General features: G+C 54.6%; 2 protein-coding genes across 2 annotated transcripts; one reads left to right on the top strand and one right to left on the bottom strand.

The window, feature by feature from the left end:
• The first annotated feature begins 2,018 nt into the window (after positions 1-2,018).
• SLC5A2 (solute carrier family 5 member 2) lies at positions 2,019-8,644 on the top strand. Its single transcript, XM_065892428.1, has 14 exons — positions 2,019-2,152; positions 2,688-2,759; positions 2,836-2,940; positions 3,831-3,995; positions 4,306-4,411; positions 5,117-5,197; positions 5,349-5,578; positions 5,890-6,025; positions 6,263-6,370; positions 6,497-6,647; positions 6,769-6,937; positions 7,013-7,228; positions 7,989-8,118; positions 8,193-8,644. The coding sequence occupies exons 1-14, from the start codon at positions 2,027-2,029 to the stop codon at positions 8,417-8,419; spliced, it is 2,022 nt and encodes a 673-aa protein (XP_065748500.1). The 5' UTR covers positions 2,019-2,026; the 3' UTR covers positions 8,420-8,644.
• Positions 8,645-8,713: 69 nt separating this feature from the next.
• Positions 8,714-22,968, bottom strand: RUSF1 (RUS family member 1). Its single transcript, XM_065893171.1, has 13 exons — positions 22,669-22,968; positions 22,351-22,465; positions 18,160-18,205; positions 16,493-16,525; positions 16,305-16,410; positions 13,973-14,074; positions 11,793-11,863; positions 11,529-11,713; positions 11,398-11,455; positions 10,950-11,020; positions 10,131-10,274; positions 9,943-10,020; positions 8,714-8,811 (listed from the first exon to the last, which is right to left on the bottom strand). Exons 1-13 carry the CDS (start codon positions 22,966-22,968, stop codon positions 8,714-8,716), a joined length of 1,407 nt encoding a protein of 468 aa, XP_065749243.1.
• Between the last annotated feature and the right edge of the window lie 1,063 nt (positions 22,969-24,031).

The following is a 24,031-nucleotide window of genomic DNA, read 5'->3' as shown; positions in this document are numbered from 1 at the left end:
CACAGCACCTCCCTAGTCCCTCACTTATCACTATTGCAAATAAGTGTTTGTTTGTTGCTTGTTTATTTCTGAAATGAAGGCAAGCTCCTGGGAGTTTGTTTGTCAGATGACATGTTTGTTTTATCTGTCCAGCGTCTAGGATGCTGTCTAGCATGTGGTAAGTGCTCCATAAATGTTTGCTAATGAAGGAAGGAATGAGGAAGGAAGGAAAGGAGCGAAGGCTAGAAGGAAAATATAGAGAACTAAGTTAGTGAAGGTGGGGAAGGGAGTACTTGAACCAGATTGTCAGAGAAGGCCTCTGTGAATATGTACATTGAGACTTTGAAGGTTGAGGAAAGAGGCAGCCAGGCAAAGAGCCTGAGGAGAGCATCCCAGGCAGAGGAAACAGCAAGTGCAAAGGCCAGGCGGTAGGAAAGAGCTTGGCACATTGGAAGAAAGAAAAGAAGGCCAGTGTGGTTGATTAGAGTGAGCAAGGGAGAGAGTAGTTGGAGATGAGGTCAAAGAGAAATTAGGTGCCACATCACGAAGGGCTTTGCAGGACCCCGCGAGGACACATAGATTTGATTTTAAGTGCCCATAACCCCAACGTGTCCTCGGATGCTTGCCCCTGGATTTCTCCCAGGCCCTTCAAATTCATCACCCACTGAAGCAGACACTGTGGGTGCCCTGCCCATATCCACCTGGCCCACCTGAGAAGTCGTATGCAGACACTTCCCAGACACTCAGTCTCCCCAGCTGCTCCCTGAGTTTCTAAGGGTGCTCTCTGGAGGAGGGCCTGGGGTGGGTGGGTGGGGTTCCGTAACCTCCAGCCAGTTAGAGACAGGGATTGGTGCATGAATACTCCAGCTTTCTGGCCCCTTGGGGGTCAGTTCTGAGGTGAGTTCTCCACAGTGTCTCAGAGGGTCCCCACTGGGATTGTCACAGTGGTAACCTTTCGATCAACACATGCTTTATTGGCTTTTCTCCTTTCTTTGTCTCTCTTCCCCACTCCTTACTGGGATCAGCTCCCCAGTACAGTCATTGCACCCCAATTCTCATCGTAGAGTCTGCTTTTGAAGGGACCAAAATGAAGGCATTCCTTAAATAACTCATCACATTCCCCTAAAATATTGTTCTCCGTTCCCCATCTCCAGCATGAACCCAGTTCCCAAAATCAGACATCCAAGTCTGGTCAGTTCTTCTAGAAAGGCAGAGGTATGGATATTTATCCAGCCTCTCCCTTCTTGCATCCAGCCCTGTGCTGAGCAATGGGACTCCAGGGATGAATCAGATCATTTCCTGCTCTTGAGGAGTCTTTGGTCAACTGGGGAGACAGACCTGGACCCAGGCAAGGTCCATGCAATGTGCTCAGAACTGTGTCAGCAAAGTCCAAGAAGTTTTTCCCAAAGAGATGCCATGGGCTGGGCACGAAAGGCTAAGTAGGAGCTGACCATTTGAGAGGCAGGGAGGCATTCTAGGCAGAAGGCACAGCTTATACAGAAGTTTGAGGGTATGAGAATACAGGGGCTGGGTTGGGCAAGGGAATGGGAAGGAAATATGATTTCACTCTGGGTTTGGTATGGAGGAGCAAGGGGAAGGGTGGGCAGGGGTCGGGGCATCAGGCTGAGAAGCTGCTGCCTCCTCCTGGGTGTGATGGGGAGCTATGGAGGCTTCCTAAGCAGGGGAGTGACACTGTCAGATTTGGGTTTGAAAATGATCCCTCTGGGTTAGTCAGAATCAGGGGGCTGGCTCAGCCGGGATCCCTAGGTCAAAGCTGAAGGGTAAGTATTTTTAAAGGGTGAAAGAAGTGATTTTGAGCCTGGAGCTCTGGGGAAGGGGTGGGGGCTAAGGCCCAGGAAGGGGAGTGCTCTTGAATTTGAAAGTGTCCAGCTCCGCAGGACCAGCCTGCAGCCTCGCTGAGAACTGATTCAGCTAAACAAAGCCAGGGAGGGGGGACTTGTCGGCTCATTGCCCCAAGGGTAACCATTAATCCTTCCCTGGGGGGGAATCCAGGGGCTGGTGCCCTGAAGGGCAGATTCTGGGCAGAATGGAGGAACACACAGAGGCAGGCTCAGCACCAGGGCTGGGGGAACAGAGGGCCCTAATTGACAACCCTGCCGACATCCTGGTCATTGCGGCTTATTTCCTGCTGGTCATTGGTGTCGGCTTGTGGGTGAGAAGTTGGGGGATGCTGCTGGGGGCCCGCTTTTGGAGCCTGGGGGAAAAGTCTCGGACAGTCCTGATGTGTGGTAGGGGAAGGATGCCTGGATCTTTGAGGGAAAAACCCGGGGTGGGGGGCAAGTAAGTTTTTTGCTAGCCCCAGGGTGGCCCAGCCCACACTCAGGCATGCCTTGTCTGTCCACCTTTGGATTGGACTAGTTGAGGGGTTGGTGGATCTTCATCGGGACAGCATTCTAAATGAGATCTCTTCTACATAATGGCTGGCTGACCAGAAACCCAAATCCAGGGTCCCCAGGAAAGTGCGGCTGAATGCAGCCACACTCAGGCTTGGGGAACCGGACCCTAGGTTAGGGTCTGGGTAGATCTGGGTGCCTGGGAAGAGGCTGGGGGTGCAGGTATGAACCGTCAGGGGAGCCGTGTGCTGGTTAATCTTCAGCCTGAAACAAGGCCGAGGAATGTGTTGAGGAGGCTAATGAGGTCCAAAGATGTGCCCCAAACCCAGGCCTCTCCCCACTCCCGTCCCCCAGTCCATGTGCAGAACCAACAGAGGCACCGTTGGCGGCTACTTCCTGGCGGGACGAAGCATGGCGTGGTGGCCGGTGAGAGAGACTGGGCTATGGAGTGGGTGGAGGCCTAAGGGAGCAGCCTGGCTCACCCCAACTTCTGGCCACCCAGGTCGGGGCCTCTCTCTTCGCCAGCAACATCGGCAGTGGCCATTTCGTGGGCCTGGCAGGGACGGGCGCGGCAAGTGGCCTGGCTGTGGCTGGATTTGAGTGGAATGTGAGCGCCCCATTTTGCCAATAACCCCCACCTCCCCGTGGGAACCCCTGGAAGGGTCACACCTGGAGAGGCTCCAGGTGGGAGAGGTGGGGATGTGAGACCAGAGGTGGGACTTCCCAGCTGTGAGGTGGGGTTGGGCTTCGAGGGAGGCTCACGCAGCCAGCTTGGAGGCAGAGGCATGTGGGAGATACCACGTTCAGGGCAGGGGTAGGCCCTGCTCCTGACTCGCTATTGCTATGTGAGCCTGGACCAGCCACGCCCTCTGTGGCCTTGATTTTACTCCTCTCTGAAGTGGGATGAACAGTCTCAAGGATAGTGAAGTGCTTCTTCTGATGCTCTCTGAATCTGTTGCCTGTGAGGTTCACTAGGCTAAATGAAAGCCCCTTGCAGAAGGGGGCAGGAGACGAAGCTCTGGGACTGAGGCTCACCTTGGAGGGTCAGCAAAATCAGGGCTTTGAGCTCAGGGCTTCCTGGAGGAGGAGGCCTCTGAGCTGAGCCTTGAGGGACAGAAGGTTTGGGTGGGTGGAGAGGAGAGGGAAGGCAGAAGTTGGGGGTCAGCCTGAGGGTTCTGTGCTTGGATTCAGGTGTGTGTGTGTTGTGGGGGACGAGGAGGATAGGGATCATCTTGGGAGGGATGGCCAGGGGTCACGTCCTGGCAGGGCAAGAAGGGCTCTAGTTAAGGGCCCAACAAAGTATCTAGACCTTGTCCCTAATGACCAGGGCCCAGGGACATCTGCATCTGTGTCCTCTGGGCCCCTCCTGCAACCTTGCCTTGGAGTAGCACTTTTCATCAAGAGAAGAAGTTTCCTCAGACCCATCAGGGGCGAGGACGCACTCATGGCAGGATCTCCCACAGGGAGTGACCCTCAGCTGTCGCGCTGTGCCCGCAGGCGCTGTTCGTGGTGCTGCTACTTGGCTGGCTCTTCGTGCCCGTGTACCTGACCGCGGGCGTCATTACGATGCCGCAGTACCTGCGAAAGCGCTTTGGCGGCCGTCGAATCCGCCTCTACTTGTCCGTGCTCTCGCTTTTTCTGTACATCTTCACCAAGATTTCGGTGCGCATGCGCGGGGAGCCGGTCGGGACCCTGGTAGGGTGGGATCACCCAGTGGAGGTCTCTGGAAAGCCCTGGATGGGGCGGGACCAAGGAGCAATGGCTGTAAGAACCGTGATGGAGGCAGGGCCTGGAAGGAATAGGCTTCTGGGGCGACAACCATAGTGAGAGGTATCTGGGAAGACCAGGGCATCAAAAAACGAGGGAACCTTTGAGGTGTGGCCACATAGGGTCGTGATCTGGGTAGGAAGTGGACCTGGGTCCCCACCCTGGCCCCTGTGTCCTGACCTGTGCGCTTGCTCCTCCCCCCAAGGTGGATATGTTCTCCGGGGCAGTATTCATTCAACAGGCTCTGGGCTGGAATATCTATGCCTCCGTCATCGCACTTCTGGGCATCACCATGATCTACACTGTGACAGGTGGCAGGTGGCAGGGGCTTAGAGAAGGGAGCGTGGATCTGTGGGTGGGGCTTAGGGGAGTCACCAAAGGAAAGCGGGCTGGAGAAGTTCTTAAGTGCCATGTGATCCAAGCAGGAGAAGGACCTAAATCTTTGGAAAGCAAACTACTCCCCCCCTCCACGTTCCTTGGATTTGGTCTGGAAGTTCAGAGATCTGAGCCCGTCATGGGCCTGGGCAAAAAGGAAGATTTAACAGCTCTTGAACACCTGGGAAGGGAGAGCCGACTTGGCCAGACTCTAAAGTTCACCAAACCCTGTGCAGGTTGGAGGATTCTGGGGTGGTGCCCGAGGCCTGACGCTGGAGCAGCGTGGGTGGGGCCTGGTACCAAGGCCGGCTTGAGGGGCCCGTCCCTTCGAATGGGATGAGAATCGGACCTTAGAGAATCACCTCCTCCTATCACACAGAAGAGGAAACTGGGGCTGAGGGGAGGGCCTGTAGTGGAAGTCCTGCACGTGGTCACCTGGCATTAGTGGAGCCTAAAACTCAGCCCCACTGTGCTCACGCAGCCCTGCCTCCTGATGCCAGAGTGCGTGAGCCCAGGGAATGGGCCATCCTTTTGAAATTTGCCCTCCAGGAAAGGGGAGCCCTTTTCCAATTCGCACAAAGACACTGTATGTACTAGTGGCAGCCTGTCTGGGCTGTCTCCACTGACCCAGGCCATTGCAGGAGGGCTGGCAGCGCTGATGTACACGGATACGGTGCAGACCTTCGTCATTCTCGCGGGGGCCTTCGTCCTCATGGGTTACGGTACGGGCTCAGCCGATGGGGGAGGGGCGCAGAGGTCACAGTTCGCAGATCTCTCCACCTGGGAGCAGGGACACCGCGCGTCTGCGGCATGTGGGTCCTAGGGAGGGCCTTGTCGCAGGCACCATGTCCCCTAACTGCTTTGCCCTCACAGCCTTCCACGAGGTGGGCGGGTATTCGGGGCTTTTCGACAAATACCTGGGGGCAATGACGTCCCTGACGGTGTCCGAGGATCCGGCGGTGGGCAACATCTCCAGCTCCTGCTATCTACCCCGGCCCGACTCCTACCATCTGCTCCGGGACCCTGTGACGGGGGACCTGCCGTGGCCTGCGCTGCTTCTGGGGCTTACCATTGTCTCAAGCTGGTACTGGTGCAGCGACCAGGTGCGGGGTCAGGGCCTGCGCGGCGAGCGAGGCTGGGGCAGAACTGGAACCGCGGTGGGCGGAGCTGAGATGGGTGGAGCCTGAACCCATCTGGGAAGCCAGGTGGAAGGCGTGGTCCGAGGGAGCGGGAAGCCCACCAGTTAGAGCTAAACCAGATGGAGCCGGATCCGAGTCAGGGTCTGCGCTTGGAGCTGAATTGCCCGCTTCGATGGGCCAGCCGCGGGGTCTGGATTTGAGCGGCGAGTTGAGGCAAGGCGGGAGGGGCGGGTACCCGGGACTGGACGCAGGTAGTTGAACGCCCCTCGTCGCAGGTCATAGTGCAGCGCTGTCTGGCTGGGAAAAACCTGACCCACATCAAGGCGGGCTGCATCCTGTGCGGCTACTTGAAGCTGATGCCCATGTTCCTCATGGTCATGCCGGGCATGATCAGCCGCATTCTTTACCCGGGTAACGTCTGCAACCCCGCCCCTACCGAGAGTCCTGTGCCCCATCCAGCCCCTTTCTTGTGCAAAGATACGGGTGCCTGTCTCCCATTTCCGTTCCCGTCCTAAGATCTGGGCCACCCAGTCCCACCTCCCTCCCGGGGGGCCCATGTCTCCTCCACTGGGATTCCCCGTCCCCACTTCTGGGATCCGAAGGTTCAGACCCGGTGCCGCCATAGCCGCGTCGTGCCCTTCCCCGCAGACGAGGTGGCGTGCGTGGTGCCAGAGGTGTGCAAGCGCGTGTGTGGCACCGAGGTGGGGTGCTCCAACATCGCCTACCCGCGGCTTGTCGTGAAGCTCATGCCCAACGGTGAGGGCGGGCCCCCAGGTTGCCCCGCTGCCCACAGGCGCCAGTGGGAGGAGTCACCCCTCGCCCAGCCCGCACCCTCCCGGGACCCCCTCGTGGCCCCAGACTCACGGCTCCGTCGGCCCGCAGGTCTGCGCGGACTCATGCTGGCGGTCATGCTGGCCGCGCTCATGTCCTCGCTGGCCTCGATCTTTAACAGCAGCAGCACGCTTTTCACCATGGACATCTACACGCGCCTGCGGCCCCGCGCGGGCGACCGCGAGTTGCTGCTAGTAGGACGGTGGGCCTGGGTTTTCCATCTCCTGCCCCACGAATCAGCCCCGGGTGCGGGCAGGGAGCACTCGTAGGGACAGGGGGAGACGGGGTCCTGGGTGAAACCACCTGATGGCCGTCCACCGCAGGCTCTGGGTGGTGTTCATCGTGGCCGTGTCGGTGGCCTGGCTTCCCGTAGTGCAGGCGGCGCAGGGCGGGCAGCTCTTTGATTACATCCAGTCGGTCTCCAGCTACCTGGCGCCGCCGGTGTCGGCCGTCTTCGTGCTGGCGCTCTTCGTGCCCCGCGTCAATGAGAAGGTGAGTGTGTGTGCTCATTGGGAGCTCGGGGCCGGACTTGGAAACCCGAGGCTGATGCGCTCTCTGGCCTCGCAGGGCGCCTTCTGGGGACTGATCGGGGGCCTGCTGATGGGTCTGGCACGCCTGGTTCCCGAGTTCTCCTTTGGCTCGGGCAGCTGCGTGCGCCCCTCGGCGTGCCCCGCGCTCCTCTGCCGCGTGCACTACCTCTACTTCGCCATCGTGCTCTTCGTCTGCTCCGGCCTCCTCACCCTCGTGGTCTCGCTGTGCACACCGCCCATCCCGCGCAAGCACGTAAGTGCGGGCCTCTGGACCGGGCAACAAACGTGGGCCGCTGCGGGCCCGCTCCACCAGCAGTCGGCCAGCCTGCTTCCCAGAACTCCCAGTGGGTAGCACCTGAATTTCTATACTGAGGCTTGGTGAGGGCAGGCTGAGAGTCCAGTCTGAAGCTTCATTTGCAAAGCAAGTACAATGTTTTTATTTAAATCACATTTATTTGAGGTGCTTTGGAGGTGGCTTGAAGAAGACTGTAGGGGAGGTTAAAGCCCCCCAGAGTCTCGGCCTGATTGGTGGGGGAGAGGGACAGAGTACTACCCTGAAAGCCCCAACAGGGTTTGGTCTTGTGCTGTGGCAAGGCAGGTGGCCCAGGGCAGAGCTGACTGGGGGAAGGACAAAAGAAGTGGGCCCAGAAGGATGGGCAGGAACCCACAGGTGGAGAAGGGGAAAGGCAGCAGGAGGGAACCCTGTGAGCAAACACCCACAGGAAGGAACACTGTTAGCAGGGCTGTAAGACTAAAGTACTACAATCGTGAGTGTAGACAGGGTGATGAAGCAGAGGGCTGAGCAGGGCCAAGAGCTTTAAACACCCAGCTGAGGAGCTTGGGTTTAGCCTGAGGGCAAAGGGCAGCCATGCAAGGTCATCCTGGAGTGAGCCTGGGCGGGTGTGCAGGCTGGACAGAGGGAGGTGAGGGAGTGCCGGTGTGGATGGGGGACCTCCAGGTTCGGGGTGGGGGAACGGCACTCCCACTTGGTCCCTGCTCCCACCCTTCCCCAGCTCCACCGCCTGGTTTTCAGTCTCCGGTACAGCAAGGAGGAGCGCGAGGACCTGGATGCTGAGGAGCTAGAAGGTCCAGCCTCAGCCCCTGTACAGAACGGGCGCCCTGAGCACGCGGTGGAGATGGAGGGTAAGGCACTGCCCGGGGAGTTGGGGTGGGGGAGCTGGGGGGCAGACTAACTGTGCGGCTGCCATTTCTCCCAGAGCCCCCGCCCCCAGCTCCAGGCCGGTTCCGCCAGTGCCTGCTCTGGTTCTGTGGAATGAGCAGGGGTGGGGCAGGCAGTCCCCCACGCCCTACCCAGGAGGAGATGGCTGCCGCAGCCAGGCGACTGGAGGACATCAGTGAGGACCCAAGCTGGGCCCGAGTCGTCAACCTCAATGCCCTGCTCATGATGGCCGTGGCCACGTTCCTCTGGGGCTTTTATGCCTGAGGTCAACTGTGTCGGCTGCCATGAGCCACAGCCTTGCAGCAAGTGGGGGTGGGGAGCCTGCAGTGGTGAGAAGGGCCTGGGGCAGGAGAGTGCGGGGGAAGGCCCTGATACCCCTTCTCTCCACCTTGTCTCTGCCTGGGGCCCAGTCCATCTGATTGGTAGTCACTTTCTTGGCCAAATGGCCACATCGGTGCCCCTAAGCAAAAATAAAGCTGCCTTTCCCAGGTCCTGCTGTGACCGAAGTGTCCTTGCTCCAGGCTCCTGTCCTGGGACCTGGGCCTCTGGCTGGGCTGCTCACAAGAGCTTCTTTTCTGGACACAGGAGCCATGTGGCCCTCCACTCATCCACCTCTAGCTGGTGATTTTCAGTCCTCCAGCCCGCATCCTGCAGTCCTGGTGATAGCGCATAGGGATACTGCTGGGGAGGAGACTCTGGGCTGACCCTGGGGAGGGGGCATAGGGATACTGCTGGGGAGGAGACTCTGGGCTGACCCTGGGGAGGGGGCATAGGGATACTGCTGGGGAGGAGACTCTGGGCTGACCCTGGGGAGAGGGCATAGGGATACTGCTGGGGAGGAGACTCTGGGCTGACCCTGGGGAGAGGGCATAGGGATACTGCTGGGGAGGAGACTCTGGGCTGACCCTGGGGAGGGGGCATAGGGATACTGCTGGGGAGGAGACTCTGGGCTGACCCTGGGGAGGGGGCATAGGGATACTGCTGGGGAGGAGACTCTGGGCTGACCCTGGGGAGGGGGCATAGGGATACTGCTGGGGAGGAGACTCTGGGCTGACCCTGGGGAGGGGGCATAGGGATACTGCTGGGGAGGAGACTCTGGGCTGACCCTGGGGAGGGGGCATAGGGATACTGCTGGGGAGGAGACTCTGGGCTGACCCTGGGGAGGGGGCATAGGGATACTGCTGGGGAGGAGACTCTGGGCTGACCCTGGGGAGGGGGCATAGGGATACTGCTGGGGAGGAGACTCTGGGCTGACCCTGGGGAGGGGGCATAGGGATACTGCTGGGGAGGAGACTCTGGGCTGACCCTGGGGAGGGGGCATAGGGATACTGCTGGGGAGGAGACTCTGGGCTGACCCTGGGGAGGGGGAAGGAGCAGCACGGGCTGGGTGTACTGCTCAGGTTCCCCTTGCCTCTGCTGGGTAATCTCTGGCATAAAATGAGCCTAAAACCTCATCTGGTTGTAGCAAAAATTAATTGAGCAGCACATGAAAAAGGACCAGAATGGAGTAGGTGCTAAATGAAAGAGCATCATCAGTAATTTGTGAGCCTTACCCCACCCCCCGCCCACCATTCTCCAATGCCAACTGGGATTCATAGTCTGTCAACACTGACAGCGCCTCAGAGGCCATCCTAACCTCCCCATCCTGCAGACAGGGAAACTGAGGTCCAGACTTGAGATCACAGAGAGAAACCCAGGTCTTCCACCCTCTAGGTGAAGGGGTGGGGATGGGGGTAGGCAGGGCCTCTGGGAGAAGGCCTAGGAGCCATGAAGCAGAAGGATATTACCTTTCAAGAACTTTGGAAATAGCTTGTCCAACACTTGGTGGGTCTCCCTGACGATGATGCAGCTCTCTTTCTCAGGACCTGGAGTGGGGTGAAGAACCAGAAGCTCTTGGGTTCCCCAAGCCGAACAGGGTCCTTCCTCTCTCCACCCCGCTTTGAGTCAGAAGCAGCCTAGATTGTGAGGCGCTTACCAGCCCGTACTCGGTTCCTCAGTCCCTCCAGCTCTCCTGGGAGGGGTCCATCTCCCTGCAGGGCTCCAAGCACCAGTCCGTGAGTGGCAGCCCTCAGAATGGTCTCAGGGCCTGCCATCTGGCTCAGGACAACCTGTACCTGGTCTGGAGAGACCCAGGGACAGACTGGTACCAGGGAAGGGCCACGTCCCCAAACACTCTCAGGCCTACCAGCCTGCTTCATCCCTGTCTGGCCCAAAGGCCTTGGCCTGGCATGAAAGGCCATCTCTCACCCTTTCCTTTCCAACTTCATCTCATGTTGCTCCCCAGTGCTCCGGCCAAGTAATTTCCAAGATACAACTTCAGAGCAGCTCCCTGAGGTGGGTTTATTTTGCACGTCTTTAATGGCTAGTGAGAATAAGCAGCTTTTAACACACGACCAGCAGACCAGTAAACTTTAGTACATGTTTCCTCAAGAGGTGACACCGGATAGGAGAGGAAAGTGGCTCCTCAGGGATAACCAAAGGTCTTAACCCTATCTGAGTGTGCTACAATGTACACAGTGCTTTTACATAGTCACCTTATTTGATCCTCATGGAAACCCTGCAGCTAATAAGGCAGGTATTGTTAGCGCCATTTTACAGAGTGGTAAAGGGAACTTTACTGGGGCATGTAGCTACAAGCTGAATGCATCAGTCTTAGTCTAGAGCTCCCTTCAGGACACTAGGCAGACTCCAAACTGTCCAGCGCGTGTCCAGGGCTTGGGGCCCCGGGGCTGGAGGAATGAGAGGCTGAGCCCGGGAGGGTGAGTCGGAAGCTGGGGGAACGCGGCACACTTACTTTGTGACCTGTCCCAGCGAAGGAGGTAGGGTTCTTGGTGCCCCTCAACCAGCTTTTGCAGCTCAAAGACACTGAAGGAGAGAAGAGCGTGCAGTGGGGGAGGAGAAGACAAAGGCAGCAGTGACCACCCAGTCAACTGCAGAGCCACCTAACTGTTAACCCTAACTGTCCTGCACCTCCTTGCCATCCATCCCTCAGCCGTTACCCCTCCCCCACATCAACCCTTCCTTTCTTCCTGCATCCAACAAATATAAGATCCCTTATATCTACTTCATGTTATACACCTGCTGCCCTCAAGCACCCACACTGACCCCCAAGTCTGTTCGGTGGAAATAGAGAACCAGAGAGGTGGGGCTTGGTTGGGGGAGGCCAGTGCATGATCAGAACAGGGAGCCCGTGTGGGGAGGGGGTGACCGTGGTGATGGGTGGGAGACGCTGGGCCACTCACCTGGAAGTCACACGGTGTAGGGGGACCCCCAGGGATAGAGACAGAGATGGCCAGAAACCTGTGGGAAGCTGGAGTCAGGAGGCCCAGGCAGGGGGAGACATAGGAAACTTGAAACCGAGGGGCTGGCTCACCTGTCCACAGCGGCTCCATCTGATTGGCTGAAGCGGGGCCAAGTACCTCTCCCCGCTGAAGGAAGTGCTTCAGGACCAGCCAGAGCCGGCCTTCGTTCAAGGTCTCTATGACAAGGGCCCGGACTGCCCGGTAGTTGGCATAGATGTGGAGGGCAGTGAGGAGAAAGAAGCAGCCAAGGCTTAAGCTGGGGTGACAGAGTGAGGTGGTCAACAGGAGCGGAGGCCCAGCGGGGCGCCTCCTCGCTGCCCTTGGTCCCGGCTTACCTAGGGCAATCTGACACCAGGGGAAGCATCAAGAGGCTGACCAGGAGCCCTGCCAGGCTTACCAGCGTCTCCTGGAAAATGGCAGAGGGGATGGGAGCTGGAGGGCTCCCCTCCAGGCCAGAAGGAATACCCCTGAGTGCCTTTCACCACACCCCTCCCTGCCCCAGACACTCCCTACACTGATAAGGGTGCCTAGGAAACTTTTAACGTTTTTGATGAGTGAGCTGTCATTTAAGATACCAGCTGCTTCTCTGCCCAGGTAGGTGCAATGCCCTTGGAATGCCTGTGGAACATGCCTTCTTTGTTTTGCAAGAGTCAAAGTGTAGCCCTACACTCAGGCAAGTAAATGTCCACAGATTAAAACTACTTTATTTGGTGGTTTAAAAAAAAAAAAAAAAAGGGAATTCCCTGGCAGTCCTGTGGTTAGGACTCCGCACTTCCACTGCAGGGGGCATGGGTTCGATCCCCGGTCAGGGAACTAAGATCCTGCAAACCATGCAGCGTGGCCAGAACAAACAAAAAACCCCGAAAAACAGAAAAAAAGGTCCATCCGCCCAGTAACCAGCAGATGCTTTTTGCAAAGGGGTCAAGGAACCACCCAGGAAGAAAAGCACAAGATCCAAACTTCCCTTGAGAATCAACATTATCAGACCCTCTGATGGTCTGAGATGGCCCGACTGAGCTTACCCCAGGGGAAAAGACCCCTGGCCACCGCCCCCCAACTCATCATGAGAGAGGAGGAGTCTGGACTGGTGTCCCTGACTACGGGGTTCCCGGGGAGAGTTGGTTCTGGCACAGAGCGGGCCTGAGACTGCAGCTCTTCTTACCCACTCGTCCTGGCAAAGGGACGGGCCGTGGAAATAAAGGCTGTGGGTGTGACAGTAAACTGGGGATCAGGGGCCTTGGAGCTCAGGGGCAGAGGGACCTCCCCTCCCCCCAGGTGGGAACAGTCATTTCCAGCAGCCACATCAACTGGCAGCAAAGCAACAACAGCAGAAAGCAGGGGCTGAGTCTGGGGCTGAGCACGCGTCTCGTTGCCCCACTGATGTTACTGCCTCCGTGAACTGAGGAAGCCCTGGGGCCTGGGAAAATGCATCTGGGGGTGGAAGGGGCTGGGGGTTAGAAAGAGGGCAGGTGAGACAGCAGGCATGGGGCTGGTTGTACTTATTTCCCCTCCCTAACAACCTGTGGAAGTGATAATGGGGAAGAACTCATCCAACCATTTCCGGGGAGAAGGGATGTGTCCAAAGGGACCCAGGGAGACTCAACCATTCGGTGCCTTTTTCCCCCTCATCTGTAGAGTGGCAACAATGAACAGCCCTGCACAAGACCACTGTAAGGGTTTAACGAGTTCATCCACATGAAATAGTTGGCACATGGTTAATGTTTAAAAAACATTAGCTTGTGTTAATATTATTGAAAGGAGTTAGTCAATTTTTTAAATGAAATTCTATTTAATAAAACAATATAAGAGAAGGCCAGAAAGTAGGACTGGAGAGAACAGAGGTTTCTAAATTGCTTCAGTGTCAAAGAAAACCATCACACTTGTGACCACCCTGGGCCTCACCTTCCCCATCTGTAAAAGAGATATAATAAAAGTATCCACCTTAGAGGGTTGGTGTGAGAGGTAAACGATGCAGTGCACATAGGCGCTTAGCACCGGGGTACGGAGGGAGGCGATACCTGAAGGGTTCAGCCTAAGGGTGCCTCCACCTCCACTTCAGGCTCCTTTGGTCAGGTGAGGGCTGGGCCGGAAGGGCTTCGCTAGACTGCCCAGTGGAGGCCTCTGCAGTGACTCCGGCCTCCTCACATGCCAGGCGCTTTAACGTGTGGGGCCTCATGGGGTCAGAACATGCACCTCCCAGGGTGGGGCTCTGCCTAGAGAGGGTGAGGTCCAGGGCAAGGGGTCCCTCTTGGCCTCAAGGGCAGCAGGCAGGGGCTGAGATGACCAGCTCGGACTTGTTGCCGCCAGAGCCCGAGCCCGAGCCCTCACACCGACTACCTATCCTAAGAGTCAGAGCAGGGAGAAGCTACATTTCCTCCCGCCTGTCTCCCACCCCGCCCCGTAGGAGCACTCAGGTGCTTCTCTTCATATGCCCAAATCGTGGCTTGGTCTGATGTCTGATCCCCTCCGGTACATCCGCGCACCCCCCACCATCCCTCCAATTCTGGCTGCTCACCTGGCTGCCGTCCTTGGCTGACACGTCGGCCATGTTGTTTCTCCGGGCCTGATGCATGGTCAGTGCGGCCCGAGTGGCCCCACCAGCCACGCCCACAATGCACTGGGTTGGGAAAGGGAAGAGTGAAAGTCAGAGTGGCCATAACCTAATGCAACACAGGAGTTTCTGTGGGTGAGCCAAACAAATGGCTCAAACCAGTTTAAGAAAACTGGGCCTCAGGCCACCCCGCAGCAAAACCCTGAATGCCGTCCTTGGTCTCCTGTTCTCATGCCGCATTTCCACTAGGCCCACCTCCCCTGTCTTGCTCCAGGAGAAAACTGAAGGTCTGCCTGTCACACCACCCTGTGGACCCAGCCCCAAGGAAACTCACTTTCTCCCCGCAAGGTGGAGGCCCACAGACCATTCTTAGCCCAGAACCTCCCCAGCCTCCAACTTCTGCTTTGGCTGCACCCTCCCCCTTGCAGAGCCAAGTCTGGTTTCCAACTTGGTGCTTACATTCTGCCTGCCTGGAACTAACTCCACTGTCTTCCTGCCCCAGTCGAGGCCTAGCCAAGCCTTCCAGGCCAGTTCCAAACCCACACCGGTGGCCCTGACCTCCTAGGGCTCTCCCTCTGAGATGGGAGAGCTCATCGATTAGGGTCACTGACTTCGTTCATGTTTATCAAATCTCTTTTAGATGTCAGATACAGATTTAGGTGCTGTGAGAGACTTCAATACAACCCCTGCCCTCATGAAGCTTAAAAATCATCAGATGGTAAACAAATAAACAAGTTGTTACATAGGCAGTGTTTGTTTGAAGGTAAGAGGAATGTGGATCAAAATGAGGCTGGAGTTATGGGCGGGGACCTGATCACATAGAACTTACCAAGCCTTGTAAGGTCTTTATACCAAGAGCAACGGGCACAGGGAAGTGACCTGATTTGATTTCCACTCTGATAAGGACTATAGGGTTGCTCTGAGAAGGACTGAAGAGGGGTGAGAATAGACGCAGGGAGATGACGTAGGAAATAACTGTGCTTTTTCAGCAGCAAGGAATCACCAGGTGACATGGTGATGGAGGCGTGAAAGGACTGGAGAGATTTAAGAGTGCAAATAACAGACGTGAATGGAGGTTTAGCTGAGGGTGACAGGTAAAGGGGGAGGAGATGAAGGCATGGGTGACAACCAGGCTTCTGGTTGGTGCACCTCAGGGATGGAGGTGCTGGAACTCCAGGGAGGGGCAGGAAGGTGGGGAAGGGGAAGTTCATGGCCCTGTTCGAGTCCCTTATTCGACAGATGAAGAGACCGAGGCCCGCAAGGCGGAGCTTAGTGCAGAATTTAGGCAGAGGTCACAATCCTTGGTTTCTCTGTGGTCGCCTGCCCTGGAGGGGGAGGGGGTGCTCACGGCCTTTAGCGCCTGGGCCAGGGAAGCTCAGTGGCCTCCACCACAAAGAACTGTTCCTAAAATCCTAAATATCAGTAGTGCCCAGCAGAGAAACACAAGTGATTCTGAACAGATGGATGGGCCTTTAAGATGGGTCTTACATATCTTCTTAAGACTCTTTACTCTGTGCCAGGTACTTAACCCTGTGGGGAAGACAGGCTGAGCTCTTTACCGAACCTTGCTAGGCCTGTTTCCTCATCTGGATGAGGCCAACTTGAAGGAACCATGAGGGTGAGCAGCATGGCGGAGAAGAGCTTGGATTCAGCCCAATCACCCTTCAGCCTTGCTCTCCGGTCTGTGCTGTCTTGCCACTGGACCTTGACCTGCACTGTTCTTTCTGCTCAGAATGCCCACGCTGTACCTCACACTCATACTTCAGAACCCAGCTCCAGGGAAGACCTTCCTACATCCCTGGACCAGGCCAGATTCCCTGATGAACCCTCCTGCAGCCCCCTACACTTCTCATCTGGAATACCTATAGCTATCACTTGATAAATATTTAATTATGTGTGGCTTTCTTTCAAAGATGGGAGGGCCTGTATTTTGTGCCGAACATGCAGTAGGCACCCTAAATATTTTACTGAAAGAATGAAAGGTAGCCAGGGAGCTGGTCCCAAGATGTTGACACTGGACCACCCGTACTCTCTTTCAGCTCAGAGCTCCCTCACCAGTCCCGTGGCTCCAGACACTGCCTTAGACTGACTCTCTGAGGCTCTAGAGGCTGTCTGGCTGGAGGAGGATCAGAATACATGGCTGAGTCCCAGAAGAAACATCTAAACTTCTTCACTCTTCTAGAAATGCCTTGAACACTGGGTCCAGGCTGGGATCCCCTGTGGGCCCCGAGTGAGCCTGCACACAGCACCACCAGGGCAGGCATCTTGGGTCCAGGGGTGCCCCAGAGGTGGGTACCTTGGCCAGGTTGCTGATGCAGATGGTCATGGTGAAACAGATGGGGAATATGGGAGCCATAATCTCGAGGAACATGGCTACATCATTGAGGATGTCGGCAAAAAGCCTGGGGGAAGGGATAAGAGGTCAGAGGTCAGAGACCTTCATACTAGAAGACTCCCCTCCCCTCAGTTCCAGCCCCTTCTCACCTCCACTGCTTGGCATTACAGTCCATTTTGCTCCTGTGGGGGAGGAGAGGTTGGTTTGCAATTTGGATTTAAGGAGAAAACACAGCCTGTGGGCAGTGCAGGCCATTCCTATGCCTTGGAAAGGTCCGAAGGGCTCAGGAAAACCCACACCCCAGCCAGACATCTGTCCCCACACCCTGTCACTGCTGCCTGAAATGCCACCATTAGCTGGGAGGACCTTCAGTGGTCACTCATATTTCCCCGTTACTAACCCATGAGGCACCAAAGGAAAAAGCTGACTGCCTTGTGGCTGCTCCCCACCCTCGGGTCCTCCTGGGAGAAAGGCCATCCTTGGGGTCCTCTGCCAACTCTCCTCCTCTTCCTTCTGCTTCATAGAAGGTACCCAGCAAGAAGTCCACATATTCTATAAACAATACATTCAGTGTAAACACTATCCTGCATGTTATAGACAACTAGCCCAGAGAGGGATATGACTTCCCTCGGATCAGATGGGAGGTGGGGGGAAAAGGCCGAAAGAGCCAGGCTCTGACATCCAGCCTAGGATATCTCTATTACACGATGCCGCAGATGGTTCCCTCCTCTGCAGGCCGAGTGACACCCTGGCCCTTGCACAAACCCCCAGGGACTACTTCTCCAAGATCCCAGTGGCAGGAGATGCTGCAGTCCCCTGCCCAGCTCAGAATTTGCAGCATTAGCCCTGACCCTTAACTTGAAATCTCCTAGCGGGAAAGGGAGCATTCCTGGACGGGGCACGGGACACACATGGGGAACTCCTGATGGAGCGAATATATGGCAAAGGCAGGACTAGAACACGTGGGCCTGGTCTTGGGCTCTGCCTGATGCCACAGAAAGACCACAGGCTTTAGGTTCAAATCCCATCCCACCAGTTACAAGCTGTGTGACTTGGTCTGCTTCACATCTGGAAAAGGTACACATTCAATCCTGCTCTACACAGTTATTATAAGGACTGGAGAGGATACACAGAGAGCTGGCGAGGCCCAGTTAGGGTTAGTAATTGCAGTTGGTGTTTACTGAACACTTATTACGTGCTACGCACTTTACGTAGCTCACTGCACCTCACAACCACGACTGATGGCAGACACTAACTCACTCCTGAGGTCACCCAGTAGTGACTCAAGGAGGAAGCAGGCAGCACGACACCCTCAATCCCTTCTAGATAAATGGTGATGTGGATCCCACGTCGGACAGGGATCCTGATAGCCTACCCAAGCCCACTCCCCACTCATCTTAGCGAAGTCCAACCAAGTATCTAAGCCGCCACAGTAGCCTCTGGAGTAAAGGTATTCCTTCCGGGCTGAGCACTGTCCCATCCAAGCTTGTCTTTAACAAGCCAGCAGAGGATGCTCAGAGCCTGTGGCTCCCTGTGCTTTTCCATGATGGGCAGCAGAGGGGCAAATCGGTGCTCTTGAAGGCAGATCTCATCCTGGCAATGGCTCTGTGGCTTCACTGCTTGGTGACCCCGGGCAAGTCACCTGTACTGGGTACTCACTAAAGACTCCTTAGCTCTGATATACCTGCTAAATCTCCCCGCCCCTGGAGACTGGTAGGAAAGAGGGGGAGCTGAAAATACAGCCAGGGCTGAGAAAGACATGACTCCTGTCTAGGGAGAGTGGCTAGAAGTCTGCAGATCGGGAAGAAAAACTCACCCCATCCACCAGGCAAAGATGATGCGGCCCAGCATGCCAGTTGAATCTGAGGGAGAGAGGTATCGGTAAGGAACAAGCAAGAGCCTTGGGGGCTGTAGGGCCTGGCAGAGCCTGGCACTGAGACGGCTTTCCATCTTGGATCGCTGCCCTTGGAAGCTCAGTCTGGTATAAGTTCTAGACAGACGTAGCTGCATTATGGGGTCAGAAGTGCCTAGACTTAGCAGTCCCTCAGCATGTACCCCAGAGAACTAGGTACCCATGCACACCAAGAGACAAGGACCAGGAATATTCTTTGCAGCATTGTTTATAACAGCAAAAACCTGGGAATAATGCAAATGCTCATCAACAGGAGAATGCATAAACAAATTCTGGTACATTTACTCAGGGGCATACTAGACAGCAGTGAAAATCTAATGGACCACAATTACCCACATCGGCATGGATGAATCCTAGTATTATCATCCTGCATGGAAAAGTAAGTCATGATGACTACGTACAGCACAGTACACTCTTCATAAAGCTCGAAAACGACTGAGACTAAACAATATACTGTTTGGGTATATATATCTATATGGTAAAACTATTTTTATAAAAAGCAGGAAATTCTGTGTGGAAAGTTCAGAGGTTATTGTTGATATTCTAGCTCTTAGGTTGCGCAGTGGGTTCACAGGTGGTCATCAGAGTATAAATAAGTAAAAAGGATCTGAACTGCAGGCTGGTGACAAGCAAGCTGGGAGTGTGGGGCAGAGGGAGAGGCCTCCTCAGACTAGGGAGAGTCACAGAGGTCTCTGGAATCCACTAGACCTTCACTTGCACAAGTGCTTCTTGGCTACCCACTGCCGTGAGGCCTGGAGCGCACCACAGTGAGCCAGAGTCATGGTTCCAGGCTCAAAAGCCAGTGTAAAAGCAGACAGCAGCCACTACGAAAAACACTGATTTAGACCAAGGGTCAGTTAACGGTGGTCTGTGGGCTTCTTCACCGTTTTTGTAAATAGTTTTACTGGAACACAGCTGTGCCATTTGTTTCCAGACTGTCTATGGCTTTTTTCATAACACGACGGCAAAATCAAGTTGCTGCAAGTGAAACTGTACAGCCTGCAAAGCGTAAAATCTTTACAGTCTGGTCCTTTACAGAAAGTTTGCCGACCACTGATTTAGACCCTACCTTATACTGAGAGTAGTACTCATTAAGCCCAGCAGGGGGATCACAAAGAAGGACTGTTCTAGAATCAAACTGAGAAGGCCTCACACTGCGGGCACTGGGAAGGACAGGCAGAGCAGGCAGAGGACCCTTAGCTTGTTTGAGTTTGAGGGAAGGGACCCTTAAGTGGGGGACTGCAAGAAGGAGAACTAGGTTGTGGGTAGGAGGGATGAGAACGTCCCACGACATATAAAGGTGGTGACATGGGCCAGCCTTCCTCATTCTCCTCTTGCCACGGCGGCCATCCTTGGGCATTGACCCCTTCTAGCTAGACATCTTTACCCAGCCTTGGACTTGAAGGAGACCACTAAGCACTCTGGCAGAAACCTGAAATACCCAAGTCTTTCAATCGTCACAACAATTCTACAAGCTTGAGGGATCATCCCCTTTAGATGAAGCAACTGAAGCTCTAGGATTGATAAACGAAAATGGGGCATTTTCAAGAAAATCTGGATTTACAGCTTTCCGAGAAGAACCTGAAGACACGGCAGCACCAGGCCTGCTTCCCCTTACCGCTCCAGTTGGCTGGGGCTGAGTAGCAGCTGCCTCATTCAGAGGCGTGTGTACAACACATTTCCCATCTGGCCTGCTTGGCTTCTCTATTTCTGTCCCCTCTGTCCATGGAAGTTATACTTCCCAGGGTGGGTTTAGAAGCCTCCTCCCGCTGTCACTCACCCACACTCCTCCTTTCAAGTACTTTTAATTCTACACAAAATTTTCATTGTTCAAGATTTTTGTATTGGATCATTTTAGTGACTCTGAACATGGCAAGGTTACTTTTACGGGGTGAGAGCTCACAGGGCCAGACTATTTTTCTTCCCCCCGACTGCACAGTCTTTGCCAATCAGGTATGTATGTCCTTCACACAAGAAAGGGGCCTACTCTATCTTTCATCGGAGGCGGTCGGCAGGGCCCTTGTCAGAATCTGGAGGTTGGCAATAGGATGCAGTGACATACATCCTCCCTATTAGCTGACCAGGAAACTTAATTCCCACCTGCTCCTCTCTGCCTCACTTACAACTGTCCATGCTGTAAGATCTCAAAATTTTGAGTCCTAGTAAGGGATCAACAACTGTCCATAAATTGTACTCGGCTCCACTCTGAAATCCTAACTGGCCAAAGAGTGGGTGGTTAAGAGTGGGACACAGGAGTCAGTGGGCCTGGGTCCAAATCCTGGCCCTATGTGACCTTAGGCAAGTTACTAAACCTCTCTGTGCCTCAGCTTCCCCCTCTGAAAAAGATACTCATAAAGGCATCTACCTAATATAGCTGCCGCAGAGATTAAGTTACATATTACACGTCAAAACGCCTGGCATACACTCAGCTGGCAAAATATTGGCTGCTAGTAGTATTACTATTGCTAGTTATGACAATTAACATCATGTTCTATTAAGAGATCTGTAACTAAAAGTGACCACATCAAAAAATTCCAAGGGAGTTTCTTATATAAAGCTCTGCATACAAATTTCCCATGTTTGATGGAAACAAGTTTGTAATATCCTTTCTAGTTAAGGGGGTTTCCTTTAATATCAACAACAGGCTTTAAAGTAAGAGGATATTTTTCCACATCTTAAAATGGTCTTATTTTTTTCTTAATAACTTGCCTGAGCTGAAGACATACATAAGCAACATGTTGGTGATAAGACTAGGGTGCTTAGAAATGACATGGAACTACTGACCCAAGCTCCCACTGCATTCCAAACAATTAACCAATAGGAGAGGAATGGAAAAGATCCAAATTAAGCACAGTGCGGTGGTATGAAAATGTACTCTGGAACTAAACCTCCTGGGTTCACATCCGTGACCCTGGGCAAGTTACCGTTCTGTGCCTCAGTTTTCCCATCTATAAAATGGAGATAATGACAATACCCATCTCAGAACTATTGTGGAGACTGAGTCAGGACATTTAAAGACCGGTACACAGTAAGTACTGTTCAGGAACTATTATTATTAAAAGAAGAGACAACTAGGACAAGAGGCACAGATCACCACCACTTCTCCACTGATATGCAGTCTCAGAGAAAGAGCTTCTTTCCAGCAGTGACTCACATTTGGACAGTATGCTCGTCTTCATGGTAAGGGTATAAGCAGGAGCCTCCAGATTCTCCAAAAGGTCCACGGAGGCTCACCAGAGCTGTGGCCAGGCTGATGCCAGGTGCAGAATGAGCCTTACCTTGGGTCTGATTTAAACCTCCACTGGGAACAACAGTGAAAGACAACGGATTGTGGAGAGAGCCATTGGCCCTCCTGATGTGGGCAGTTTCCCTTTTCTTCTCTACTTCACTCTCTAAGTAGCACGGTACCAAACTGTATCTTTTTCTCCCCCCCTTAGTGGTTTTTCAAAAAGCGGTACACATTCAACAGATAGTTACTATAGTTATTATTCATGGCATCATCTGGTATCCCAGAGGATATAAAACGCCTTTTATCCTTCCCCGAACCTCCTCTCTGCCACTCAGGACCTATTACAAAACTCTTTCTGTCTAGAATTAACTAATTTCCCACACCCAAGGCAGTTGGCAGTTTTATTCAAAAACCAAACTCTTAGGCAGTCCTCCACAGATTAGGAGTAAACGGGAGGGGACGGTTTACTTAGGGATCTGGGCTCCAGATGATTAAGGGACACTGCACAGTACGTATGGGGAACGGAGTGCAGCTACCAAGGCTAGTGGGTGGGATGAGGGTGTTCCCGCCATGGGTTACTAGTCAGTCGTCAATAAAGCCAATACAAATCTTTAAAATTTACTCAGTTGAATTTTGTTTTTTAACGAGGTACAAGGCACTCTTCTAGGAAGTGGGGAGGCTTGGCTCCCGGATCTAATCAGACAGGAATGCATAAATAAACATACTCATCAGAGCCCAGAGCTAGGTGCCAAAACACTGGGAGAAGGGGAAAGGAGGGGCTGGGCTTCCCAGCCGAAGGAAAAAGTGGACAGAGAAATGGCAGAGCTGAGAGGAGCGATCGGTGAGACTCCAGGGGTCCAGCTCACCTTTCACGAGCCAGGTGGCCGTGGCAGCTGAAACAGAGGCTTTTGCGTTCCCTACCCCTATGCCCAGCAAGACTGCGTGGGTGGCCAGGGAACCCGAGAGGCTGGAAGCAAAGGCCTGGAGAAAAAAAGAAGTGGGGTGAGGAGTGGGCGCAGGAGCATGGAGGTCTAAGACCTGTTATCAGCTCTCCTGAGTGTGTGGCCTGGGACGTGTCACAGCTCGGCTCTGGGCCTCAGTGTCCAAACGGGGAGGGAGAGGTGGCGCGCTGTCTCCCCTGCCCCGGCTACATGTCGCTCCCTTCCCCAGTCGGCCGGGCTGACCTGCACGGAATCCCACAGCTGGTAGGGCAGATAGTCCGGGCTGACGCTATCGGGGAAGCCCTGAGGCAGGAAGACAGCCAGGAGCCGGGAAAGAGGTGGGACGGCCGTCCCGGGAGCCACCCTTTCGCCCCCATCTCTTCCTCCGGGTTTCGTTGTGAAGGCCCCAGAGAACCCCCACCAGCGCCGCCCCCAGGGCTCCCACTGCAGGCTCCCGTCGGCAGCGGCGCGGCAGCCCCGGGCCGTCCCGGAGCCGAACTGCTCGGAGCACAGTAGGGCCTCACTCCTGGCGACATATGCCATCCTGAATTCCTCCCTTTAGTTCCGCGGGCAGAGAAACGTGGCCGGAAGACGCGTCCTGCTCGGCTACGGCAGCTGCAGAGGGGCATTATTCCTTCGCGAAAGGGCCTCCTGCCTCCGCGTACTCTTCCAGACAGTCCAGGAACCAGATGGTTCGTTTTCGACCTCCCGGCCCCGCCTCGACCCCTCGGGGCTGGTCCCGGTCCTGGTTCTTTGTAGCATTTTGTCTGGGGCCGCGGGAGCCCTTTGGGCCGCCAAGCCCTGAAGGTACCTGTTTTGCTGTGACCCCCGACTTACAGTTGTGGGGAGAAGGGAAGAGGGCGTCCCTAGGGAATCGTGTTGAGACCCGGTGCGGCCACAGAATTTTTCGCTGTGTGGCTTTGGGCAGCTCAGTGTCCCTCTCTGGTTCTCGGGTGGCTTCTTTGCTGTGAGGCCGGGGCCTGTATTTTGCTCCTATTCTTTCCCGGGTACCCAACACATAGTAGGTGCGTAAAAGAGATAATATTTATGAATGAATGCATGCATGATGAGAAGTTGGACCAGATGATCCCTGAGGCCCTGTAAAGGTTCCCTTTTTGTTTGTTTGTGTTTTGGGGGGGATTTTGTTTTCCTTTTGGGCGTCTCTGGCCCTCCACTAGAAATTTTCAGCCCTTCAGCCTTTCCTGACTGGAAGAGTATTATTTCTGAAAGGATCCTAAGAACTTTTGAGGAGCAAGGAAATCAAGGGATTGTAGTGAATAGTGTCAGCAAATAGGAGAAATAGGCAAGAAGTTCTTCTGTGTTTATTGGGGGAGAGGGTCTATGAAATTGGGGGGAAAGTCTAAAGACAGTGTTTCCCTCCAAACTCACCTCTTTTTCTCTTTCCCTCTCTTCTCTCCCTTTCTCCTTCCCATCTAGTGCAATGTACTGCCTTCAAAATAGAAATTTGCTAAAAGCGTTCTCTTTTCTTCAGAAAATAAAATATCCTGGTTCCTTAGCCCAGCATTCTTGGACCCTCACAGTTTGATTCCCTGCTTGAAACTTCTGATTCTCCCTAACTATCATCTTTCTCTTGGACCTCAGCCTG

This window comes from Phocoena phocoena, chromosome 15 (genome assembly GCF_963924675.1).
Source record: "Phocoena phocoena chromosome 15, mPhoPho1.1, whole genome shotgun sequence".
In the NCBI taxonomy this organism is placed as follows: Eukaryota; Metazoa; Chordata; class Mammalia; order Artiodactyla; family Phocoenidae; genus Phocoena; species Phocoena phocoena.
Note: the sequence above shows the minus strand (reverse complement) of the source record. Positions and strands in the feature narration are given on the sequence as shown.